The sequence below is a fragment of the Lissotriton helveticus genome, chromosome 10 (genome assembly GCF_964261635.1).
Source record: "Lissotriton helveticus chromosome 10, aLisHel1.1, whole genome shotgun sequence".
NCBI lineage: Eukaryota > Metazoa > Chordata > Amphibia > Caudata > Salamandridae > Lissotriton > Lissotriton helveticus.
The window spans coordinates 203,855,795-203,867,921 of record NC_136071.1 but is presented as its reverse complement, the minus strand read 5'-3'; the positions used below and the strand labels follow the sequence as shown (position 1 = coordinate 203,867,921).

The 12,127-nt window shown below is 40.5% G+C and overlaps 1 protein-coding gene across 2 annotated transcripts in view; it reads right to left on the bottom strand.

The window, feature by feature from the left end:
• Nucleotides 1–12,127, bottom strand: part of EIF2AK1 (eukaryotic translation initiation factor 2 alpha kinase 1) — a 270,439-nt gene that overhangs the window by 145,077 nt on the left and 113,235 nt on the right. For both annotated transcript variants that reach the window (XR_013602088.1, XM_078665149.1), the window contains exon 9: nucleotides 4,566–4,962. Coding sequence is in view for 1 of the 2 variants with exons in the window: in XM_078665149.1 (XP_078521275.1) it covers nucleotides 4,566–4,962 (397 nt within the window). In the remaining variant the exon portion in view is untranslated. The remainder of the gene's footprint in view (nucleotides 1–4,565; nucleotides 4,963–12,127) is intronic.

The window sequence follows — 12,127 nt, the reverse complement described above, 5'->3', positions numbered from 1 at the left end:
CATGGTCAACCGTGTCAAAGGCAGCTGAGATGTCCAAGAGAAGTAGCACAGCAACCCCGTTGCGGTCAACTGTATTCTTTAGGTCATCCCAGCTGGCTAGGATGGCAGATTCAGTGTCTCTTCCCGGACGGAATCCTGTTTGGAAGTCTGATAGTATGTTATTCTCTTCAATGAATTGTGACATCTGGGTGAACACTGCTCTTTCTATCAGGTTGCCCAGGAAAAGTCCATTTGTAATGGGTCTGTAGTATGACTTTTTGAGTTCTTCTGGAAATATTCCAGTAGTTAAGGAATCGTTGATGATTCTTCTTACTGGAGTGGCAGCAGAGGTTGTTAAAAGAATTGTCTTGAAAGTTTGTGGCAGACAGGGGTCAGAAGGGGTGCCGGCAGGCCTGCTTGCTTTGACCAGGTCCATAAATTCACCGTGCGAGATGTGTTGAAAGGAACGGAGAGGTTTGATTAGAACATTCTTGGATTGTTGTTTTGTATAAGGGTTAGTGCTGGTGCTTTGTTTCTGTTTTAGGTACGGATCCAACGTGTCTGCTTTATCCGTGTAATGATTTGCCAGTTTGTCTGTGTAATCTTGAATAACAGGATGAGTTCCTTCTAGGCAATTTGGTTTGCGAAATTCATTGAGTATTTTATAGAATTCTTTATTTGCACATTTAGCGTTTTGAATTCTGTCTGAATAGTACCTTTTCTTAGCTTTTTTGATAGCCGACTTGCATAATCTGTTATTTTTTAGTAGGTGAAGTTTGTCTTGTTTGGCGTTTGTTTTGAGCCAGGTACTTTGCAGCTTTCTAATTTGTTGTTTTATGTCTTTTATTTCTATGTTTCTCCAACGTGCTTTTTTTCTTTTTGTTCTGTTGTGTGGTTTTGAGTGGTATCAGGATGTCAAAAGCTTCCTGTGGCCACTCATATAGATTTTGAACAGAATTTATGGTTTCCAGATTTGTACTGGATGTTAGTTGTGTTTCCAAGTGTTCCAAATTGAGTTTGTTCCATGGCCGATAGGTGGATGGATGTAAGGTAGTTTTAGTTGAGTCGCTTAGCGTTGTTTTATGTTGGAAAGCAAGCAAGTGGTGGTCTGACCATGTGACTGGAGTTATAGTTTGAAAGGTAACTCGTTCAGTATTCGCAAAAATGACATCTAGGATATGTCCAGCGGTGTGTGTTGGATTGTGGACAATCTGATGTAGGTTCAATGCGTCTAGGCCGGTGATTATTGTTTTTGGATGGGTCATATTGGGTTTATCAAACCAAATGTTAAGGTCACCCAGAACGCATAGGTTGGAGTGTGTTGTTATCAGGCTTGAGACTGTGTCTAGAAATGCTTCTGGGAATGTTGCCTTGCTAGATGGAGGTCTGTAAAGGAGCAGGAAGTTACAGGAGGAAGACTGTGTAGAATTGCATCTTGTTAGAAGAGCCTCACAATTCTTTATGGAGATGTTGTCAATTTTAGTGATATGTATTGTTTGCCTGAATACAACAGCTAGACCACCTCCTTTTTTGGCTATACGATTTTGGGTGCTTATTTGATAGCCTAGAGGAATGGCTTCATGCAGGACTGGAGCCATATCCTTTCCCAACCATGATTCGGTTATGAATAGTATGTCTGGTTTTGCATCGGTGAGAAGGTCGTAGATGTGATGCTTGTTTTTAAAGAGGGATCGAGCATTTATTAGTAGACGGTTTAGTGAATGGCCTTTGCTGATAGTGGGACTTTGTTTTGTAAAATAGTGATCAGTATTGTGTAGGTTGGAGTGCTGTGTTGCTTTTGTGGTGTAACATTGTTGTGAAGTAGACATGGGGAAGCAAAGTTGTGAGATGTGGCATGTTGCTTATATTTTTTGTGTGTGTTTAAGGTGGAAGGTGTATGAGTCAGGGGAGGTGGTGCAGGATGTGGGTCATGTAGTAATGTTCTAAATTGTCCAATGGATGAGAGGCGGTTAAGAGAGAGGTGCTGTATTGCTGAATCTGTGTTAGGTGTGATGGAAGAGTGAAAGCTTGGCATTGGAGTTTGTTCCTTTGTGTGGTTTGAAAGGTGGGTATATGTTTGTATTTTGTGATGGGAAGTATTAAGAGGTGTAACGCTTTGAAGATCTAGTTGTGCTGGTGTGTGTGTGTGATATGTTTCGCTTTTGAGGAGTAGTGACAAGGGGTGCTGATGTACATGTTTCATGCAATGGATTTGGTTGTATAGTATTGTTTGTAAGAGGAGGTTGTGACGTAGAGGGGGGGTGATGTGTTTATGAGTAAAGTGTATGTTGTGTGTAGGAGGGAATGAAGTAGAGGTGAGGGCTTATCTTAGACTGGTTTGTTGCAAGAGTTACAAAGTGTGGTGGTGTGCAGTGTGTGCGTTGCGCGTTAGTGTTATTATGGTAGAAGGGAATGGAGGGTGTTTGTTGGACAATTGATGGAAGGATGATTATATGTTTATTAATGATAAAATGTGGTCTGTTAGGTGTAATTACAGCAGGGATAGTGTGTCTGAATGGGATGTATTTATGTATAGTGTTGATTGGCGTTGTGTTGGTGAGTGTATTGGTTAGTGGTATAGGATAGAGTAGTGTACTGTTTGTAGGTGATGGTGGATATGTGTGGTAGTTGGGATAGTAGGGTGTGTAGATCTGGTTTGGTTGGGTTTGTGGTGCATGCTGGTACATTAATCTGTGCATAGTGTTGTGCATGGTGTACATTTGGTGTGAGTTTGTTGCTCTGTTTGTGGATGTGGATGGTGTGGGCTGGGTATTGCTGGCCCTGGTCCCGACCAGTCTCGAACAGACTCAAACAGGTAACTGCCCTTGTCCTCTCTGCCCTTAGCCTCGACGCCTGGGCTGAGACGCCCTAAGCCTGACCTTTTATAGCCCTAGTAATCAGGTGACCCCTTCAGCCAATGAGAACCCTGGCCCTAACACTATCCAATCACAACACTAGCCCTAAAATCTAGAACCAATAGAAGACCAGGACCTTACAGCCAATTTTAGCCCTAGTCCAAGCAACCAATCAGTTCAAAAACCCTGATCTCTACATCCAATAAAGGCCCTAGCCCTACCAGTAGTCCCAGCCCAAGTCCAAGCAACCAATGCCACAGGTATTTATTTGAAATGTAGTATATATGGCGCTGGCTAGACCCGGATGTATCAGAGCGCTTTACATGAGATGGGACATTATTTCAGAACATTGTTACATAGTTAAGTCCTAGTCCCTACTTCCAATAGAAAGCCTAACCCTACTCTTAGTCCCAAAACTAGTCGAGCAACCAATCACACCATAAGCCCTAGTCGCTACTTCCATTTAAAGGTCTAACCCTAGCCCTAGTCCCACCCTACTCCCAACAACCAATAACATAGAAAGCCCTAGTCCCTACTTCCAATAGAAATCCTAACCCTAGTCCAATTGTCTTTGCTGTATCGCGTTTTTTAAATTGTATGTGGCACACTTGCCGGGCCTACCTAAAGTAGATCCTAAGGGTTGAAGAACTGTAGGAACCTGTGTAAGGCGAGCAAGTCTGTATTCATGCCTTAAGACTCGCATTGCTGTCTCAGAGTTTTATTTTAGCATACATTATATAATTTGTCTACTTTTTATACGGAGGGGTGTTTTTAATTTCCAAATCCCTGCTGTACCCGCGCATTGTGCATTTTGTGCCTTTCATTTGCAGGTTGACTATTGTACATGAAGATCCTTGTCCGTTTCACTGTTTTTAAACCAGATGTGTATATTATTTGTTTTATTGTTGTACTTTAATGGCCCAAGAGGCCGAAATAAATTATTAATGATGATGATGTAGAATGATGATTCAATGGTGTGGGCAGTATTTACTTTACACTAGGAAATGGTGAATAGCCAAATGTAGTCAAGTTACTCAAAAGTGTAAGAGTGAAGTTACACATGTAACTTACTCACACCTGTAACTTATCTTTATGAATAACCACCGATGCAATATGGCCAAATGACAAATCAAAAGAAGCCATCACACAAACACTAAACTACGCATGCTAAGATGTACCTTATAAACCTTAAAACAAAGTCAAACTTGAATATATATCAGAAAAGCATGCTGAATTGGTCCTTTACCAGTTCTTGACGTTCATGATTATGTTTAGTGATTAGTAAAATGATCAAACACAAACGTGTAAAAGGTCTTACAGCTGGCATGAAAAGGGTCTCTGAAGTATGCATTGCTCATCTTAAATTAAGAAATATTATGGAAGACCGAGCCCTAATCCATTTTTTTCACAACATTTAGTAACTCATACTCCACAGAGTATTCACCTGGTACAAGCTAAATATATCATCCTTTACAACCTGCCCAGGGAAAGATTATGATTTTCATAACTCACATTTGAATTAGTTGTTTAATTTCAACATCCATCACTCAAGAGTAATGTATTGAACAGAGCCCTGTCAGCAGATAATCCATTCAGCAACTTTATTTGAAGAATACATTAGTATTCAAAGTTTGTTTTTGTAATCAGCAAAACTACAAACACACTTTGTGGCCCTTAAGAAAGCATTAACAGCAAAACCCCTGTAAGATATAGTTGAACAGAGAAGCTTACCTCACACTGTCTGTGTAAACACATTTCCTTTTGAGGGCACTCGTCATCAGAGCTGGAGCTAGTTGAAGATAACGATTCACCATCTGGATTGAAAATGTTCTCTTGTCTCCAACTGAGTAACTCTCGCGATTGTCCCGGGAAACAAACAGCTCTGTTCAGGTTAGCATTTTGTAAACAATCCTCCTTTCCTTCCAGAGGCAAAGTAGAGTTATTCACTTTCACATATAGCTTAGGATCAACATGAAGACAGTCATTTTTCTCAGTTGATTTTATCAAATTATTATTATGAAGATTCTCTATTAATTTTTCACCCGATGATTTTCCTCCTTCAGAATGAGAATCAGCGAAGATTATGGATGAACTACTACCATCTAAATTTTGAGTCCCATTTTTATCTCTGTAAAAAACAACAACAAAAAATATCAGACTTGATGACAATAATGCACATAGGCAAATTGTAGGATCTGGTGTAGAAGCAGCTTCTGCTGTAACATCAGCCTTATGTATTAAAAACATTAATCGACAACTGAATAAGAAAAAACAATTACACACACACGCCGCTCGTCGCCCCCCCCCTCAAAAAAGAGCTTGGACTTGAACCTAATCACCTGCTGTTCTCTTTACATGCCATTCATATCTGGTTACCACCCATCACAGCATGCAGAATGGGGCAGTGGGCCAGCTACCACCAACTATTGACGGTCTTGCACATCAAGTAAGAAATGGTTACTTACTTGTAGTCCCGTTTCTGTATCATAGGCATCTTCATTGAATTCATAAACTTTAGAATAATGCCCTGCTAAGTGCAGGGACCCTGGACACTTGCATCTAATATATCAGATTGTGAGAAGGTGTGGAGTTCAACATGACGAAATGTGGCACATCACCTACAAGCCTATCCAGGCACAGTTTTCAAAACATTTAGACTAAGACCGCCTTTCACATTACTACAATGCAGCACCTTAAAACACAGCCAGCTGTCCAACCTGTATGAACAGATAGGTTTGCATTATAAGAGTCAAAATATCACTCTGCCCCTTTATGAGTCTGAAGTAATCGGAAAGAAGATGGATTCTTCAGGATAGATTATTCAAGTTACTTTATTATATTAAGATGTTAAGTTAAGTAGATAAAATGATAACCCCATCAGGAGCAGCTGTCCTGATGCTCAGCCCTCACCCAACTGACATTCACAAAGCACTAGCATTCCAACCATCCAACATTCCACAACACAGACATTCTAGCTGAGCAGCAGGAAGACTCAAGATACAACATATCTCCCTTCGTTATGGGAACAATTGCATTGTGAAATATAAAAGATGAATCAATTAAGATAATGACCACATGTAAAGTACACATAGTCACAAACTTAAAACAATGCACATATAATGAATATGCAATATATGCAATACCATTCTACTCACCTCGCATGACACACTATACCACAACTCACCAACGTACAAAGAAGATACATCCTGAATCGCTATACCACAATTCACCCAACTAACAAAAAGAATACAACCCGAGACGCTATATAACATCTCATCTCGCACACCACAGTCTGAGCAGAACGTCACATAGGTCCCTGAAATAAAGCACTATCCTTCATCATACACCATCAAACCAAAATGCCACAAATCATACCAGTTGGCCAGACCAGAACAACAAGCAGCACCCACAGGAACAAACCATAACACTAAAAATATCAGGAATCAACGGGTACGCTACAGACAAATGAACAAGCCCTTACATAACTCATTCATACACCAGAACGAGCACATACATAACTCATTCATACACAAGAACGAGCACTTACATAACTCAATCATACACCAGAACGAGCACTTACATAACTCATTCATGCCCTCACCCAACTGACATTCACAAAGCACTAGCATTCCAACCATCCAACATTCTACAACACAGACATTCTAGCTGAGCAGCAGGAAGACTCAAGATACAACAGAGTCCAGGGTCTTCCATAACGCATGATCCCTGTATTGGAAGTTGCCTCATAGAATCCGTTCTTTTTGATGCATGTGAGAAGAAGAATCCAAAATAAACTCTCCAAATGTCTATGTTCCATGACCAAGATCAAAGCTGGACAGGAGGACATGTTGTTTATGATTTTAATGAAGATGCCTATAATGCAGAACTAGGACTACAAGCAAGAATCCATTTCTTCTGCGTCATAGAACCTTTATTGATAGTCATGAACTTTATACAAAATGGAGAATAGAATCTGAAAAGCTTATTCTGCCCTAGTGAACTCCTGTATCAGAATCAAGATGGCTAAGTCTTGTAAAAAGGGTAGGCAGATAGCCAAGTGGCATCTTTACTCATGTCTGAATGGTACATTGCTCAGACGTTTTTTATCTGGAGGAATACGCTCCTGGTTTGCCTGTCAGTGTTTTATTGACCAACTGATAAGAAGAGAAAAAAGAAGAAACAATCCATGTGATGAACTGTTTAGAGGAGACAAGGCCTCTGGGTAACGGAGAACAAACTGGTTAGAGTATGCAAATCCTTTTCTAAGGGCTCCACTGCTGAAAGGGCCTGAATCTCATTAACCATACGAGCTGAAGTGACAGTCAGTAAAAAGGCTGCCTTCAATGGAGCCTTGGGACAGGGCTCAACAGAAGGGCCAATAAGGTTTGATAGATGAGATTGTGAACTTTCCATTGACACCGCAAACAAAATATTTCCCATATGAAGGAACGTGAAGTTCTTGTGGATGGTATTTCTTCTCATCTATAAATGGTCACATAAATAAGGTCCACTTAGATTTCTATCAAAACACAAAGAAAATTCTGACTATATGGTACTGCTGCAACTGTAGTTGGAGGGGTAGCCTTGTTGGTGGCGGGTATATATACTGCTGAAACAGTGTATGTGGGGAATCAATGTAGATGTTTTGTATTGCAATGCCAAATAGGACTGTACTATGCCTTGCACCGATGCATTTTTGTTCTCAATAAAAACAGTTTTTTAAAAAAACACACACAAAGAAAAGATTCCTGGAAAGATCTATCTTGTCAAATATCATTCTACATAAAACCTGCAGTGTACATCCATATCATAACTTTGTGCTTCAATGTCAGACCTCCGGATCAATGACAATGTTGTTTGTCGTTAGGCATGGTATGAAATCCTTGGGAGCTGACTGGACTGCTCTGAGCACTAAATAGTACATTGAACAGGGGCTCTCCCTTTTAAAACATAGACCGTGCACAGAAAGGTCGACTGGATGGGTCCCCAGCCAGAATGGACATATTTGTGACTATCACCCGCACAGGAGGATAGTGTTAAAAAAGAAAGTCTTTTAGGAGATGGTTCTTTTTGATCATCATAAAAGAGACTGATTTACTGTAATTGAAAGCTGAAGTCAGTGCTCCCAGTTGTCTTCAATTGTGCTATTGACCCTCAAGACACTGATTAGGTCGCCTCATATCCAGTATTGCATTCATTACAAATAAGTTGCAGGACGTTGTGGAACGCAGTTGGGAAAGAGATCTGACGAGCTCTCGGTTGGGAGTTCTCAAGGGGAGATAGAGTACTATCATTCTGAGAGAAGTACTATCTTCCTCATCCTCCAACAGAAACACTTTTGCTTGTGTGGTGTCTCATGTTGCTCCTAGACAGGCCTGAATCTGCACAGGTATTTTTTGCTGACTTTTGAAGGTATTGTGCAACAGTAAGATTGTTATCTTCAAGTCCTGCACCACTTTCAGTGGATTGTGGGATTTCATTTGCCCTCATCCAGATAAGGATGGATGAATATATTCTCCAACAATCGAGTGGTGCTACCACCACTGCCATGCACTTGGAGAAAATCGTCTGAGATCTGGAGAAAATTGTCGGAGATCTGGAATAATTTCTAATAGTTTGATGAAAAGCTAGCATGTAGAATGTTTCTCTTTGAATACACATGTTCACAAGATGTAGATCTAGGGTGTGTACTCTTCTTTGGGCCTTTTTTTCTGAACTAGGAAATATCTTGATAATTGTCTTTCCCTTTGTGATGAAAGGGGGCTGGTTTCATTGGTTGTTTACTAACAACGATGTAGCTTTCTTGTGCAATTTGCCTAAATGGAATTTTTTGAAGACAGCTATAGTGGTGAAGCCAGTGAAGGTACCTTGAAATGCAGTGATTTTGAAGACCGCTATAGTGGTGAAGCCAGTGAAGGTACCTTTAAATGCAGTGAGTAGCAATCATTTACAACATTTAGAACCCATATATAGTCTGTTATGTCTTGACACTTTTTTGAATGCTGTGTTCTGGTTTCCCCTACTTGATTGAGATGAAGGAGAAGTCTTTGCGCGAGTGGTGTTCGAGGACGGTCCAATAATGTCCCAATTGGTTGAATCTAATAGGATTTATTTCTTGAACCTTTTTGCTGATGGTACAAGTACATTTGACCCAATTTGTGGGACTGCTGACGTTGCTGGTAGAGCAAGCAGATTGAACTTTTTGTTGAAAATAGTACCTGGGGTCTCCCTGTCTAAAATGTGATCTTTACAATCTCTCATTTTCCTCCATGCTAATCGCTTTCAGATTCTCAGTAAAATTCTACATCCTTAGAATCTTTTCTTGTGGGTGTAGACTGAAAAAAGCAGGACTCTAAAAAAAGGTTTCATTCCTTTAGCTGGGCATCTTGTTTTACTGAAGTAAGACATAGCCAAGAAGAGTGCCTTAAGGATTTGTTAAAACAATAACTGGAAGACACTAGTTCTGCCGAACCTACAGAGAAAAACCTGACTAGATAGAAGTTACCCTTGAAGGATGGTCTCCTCAAAGTATTGCTTGCAGCTCAGCTGTACGTCATCCATTCTCTCATATATCAGCCCAAGATTGCTGTTCCCACTGAGGTCTTAAGAGCGATAGCAACTGCTCCACACATCATCTTTCCGACAACATCAATTTGTTTACTGTGTCAGGAGGCGCTGAAGCCTGCAATGCGGAGGTGTGCTTTTTACAAACTGTAGACATGATGGAATCAGGCTTGGCATCTGATCTCAGAAATATTGGCTCTTGCTGCGTAGGTTTGAACTTTTTTCAGAAAGTACGGTGAAGCTGCTTTCCTCATGGCGGAGGTTCAAGTTTTTCCTCCACAACTTCCAATACTTCTGGCACTGCAAGCAGCAAAGGTTTGGGATCTCTTGGTTGTAAAGTCTCCAGAATGGTAGAAAAATTATGTTGAGATGTTTCTAGAGGAATGTTCAGCCTTGCTACTCCTTGTGTCAACAGATCATGAACATGTGTATGTCAACACACGTTAAATCCTCAAAGGGGGAGGTGGCAAATCAGGAAACCAAGCTGGTAGCAAGAATGATTTGACGTGGAAATGTATCTGCTTTGATCTGTGCAAAGTGAAATGGGGCCTATCATCGAATAGCGCCTTTATGAGAAATGATGTCCAGACTTTTGACTTATCGACGTTGACTGGAGAGGCATTGATAGTTGCAGCAACAGCAAGAGTAGTCGGTTTATGTGATATAGACAAGGATTACGATTGCTACCATGTTGTGTACTTGCCTGCAGTTCAACAATGGCAGTGATGTACTGTTAACACAATAGTGACTCTGACCTCAATGGCAAACAAGCTGGCAACGTCCCTTTTTTTACCAATATTTAGTTTTCTCCCTCTGTGCATCTCCCTCCAAGAGAGTCCTTAATGAATGAAACCACTATATCAAGAGCATACATATGAGCTCTGCGCTGCCTCCTATTCATATTGGAAAAGTGTTCATCAATGTTGCATTGATTTTATATAGTCGATGTGGCATCATGTATGCTCCCTATGTAGCATGCCGTGTGTCTGGAACTGGTCCACCAATATGTTGTGGCTATGGGGTAGTTCATCTAAGGTTTGGAATATCCAGTCCTCAAAATGGTCACCTATCTGTGCAATGTTGTCCCTAAGTCATTCGGCAGTGTCAGCCACTGCAGACACTGCTTGGAATCTAGGATGCAACCACAGTGGGCGTTCTAGCAAGTAGCTTTCCACAGTTTTGGTGCATGTCAAGCCTTGTGTTCAGCAATACATATGGTGTCTAAACGCCTGGAGCTTAGTAGTATCATGCTGCACATGTCTAGTGTTAGTTTGACCATTGAGGTGCAGTGGAGAGAGCCTCTATTTGGGGACTGATTGTAGTTGAACTACAAAACTAAACTTTCAGTGTGGTGCTCCTATAACCCTTGAGAGATATGGGTTTGTAGCTTCTGCAGCAAGACCCTGTGCCTGCCCATGTTAGAAGTGTTTTTACCATTTCAAAGATTTTCCTGCATATTTACACCAGTATATATTGCAAAACCAATATAAGAAAATGAGGTACTATGATTATTTTGGAAAGTGCCGCGGTGCCCAGTCAAAGAATGGTAGTTTTTTCCAAAAACAGAATAGCCTCTTTGGTCGCTGATATAGACTTGCCAATGGTTTTTTTCTTATCTACAGTTTCTGCATCAAAGTGGTATAAATGAGTCAGTCAGTCAGTCAAAAAAACGTTATTTCGACTGTACAGCCATAAAAGCACAAATGATTGTAACATTATATAAATTGCGGTTAATTGTAATACACAGCATATAAAGGCTAAAAAATAATTATACACGGTATCATTAAGTAGATGTGGGATAATATGCTACAATTTTATAGTATAGTGTACCATCCCCTCTACTGCTCGACCCCCTATAATTGACAACCTTATGTATGAAGTATGACCAGGATATCCTATGTGCAAGAATTTAAAAACATTTAAAACAATTGGAGTAGAAACATTTAAAAAAAATTATTTAATAGAAAAACATTAACATTACTCATCAAAAAGAAGAATTTCAAAGCATTTCCCTAGGCGAAGGAATATCCAAATATAGTGCAGTAGCATTTCTAGTGAGAGAACACAGTTACATTATTGCCCGTCTCTTTTCCCTTTATGATGCCTCTGCCAATGCACCACATCGCAAATAAAAAATATCGAGGTAGCGACTACAAATAGTGGATGAGTCTCATATTTAAGTAGCCTAAAAACCTCAATATAATTTCTAAGCCCCAAATTTCTACAAAGTTGGAGAACCCACTTAGATCTAGATCTTTTATAGGCAGGACAGAAAAACGTAACATGGAGTTCTGTTTCTTCTGACAAAGTGCACCCAGGACAATCTAGTTTGGTTGCTCCATTCCATTCGTCCCGTGTCTAAATTGTAAAAACAATTTCTTTGCCATGAATGGTTGAATACTGTCCAGGGCCAACTCCAGCTTGTACTGCTGCTTGACATCCAGAAACCTGGATGCCAGGCAGCATGAATTTATACTCTGGGACAATAGGGCGAGTTTGTGTTTGTTAAAAGCTAGGGATAAGGACTTTTTGGGGCTGGAGGAGCAGGTCTCGACTGCTCCCAGTATGGACATAACATCCCTCAATTCCTCCCTAGAGGTTACTAACTCGGGCGTACTCCATAAGCGACGCCAGAATAGAAGTGGGCGAGAGGCAATTAGATCAGCAATAGGTCTGATGCCCAAATCCATCCTTAGTGGAGTTAAGGGAGCACTTTTTGGGATACCCGA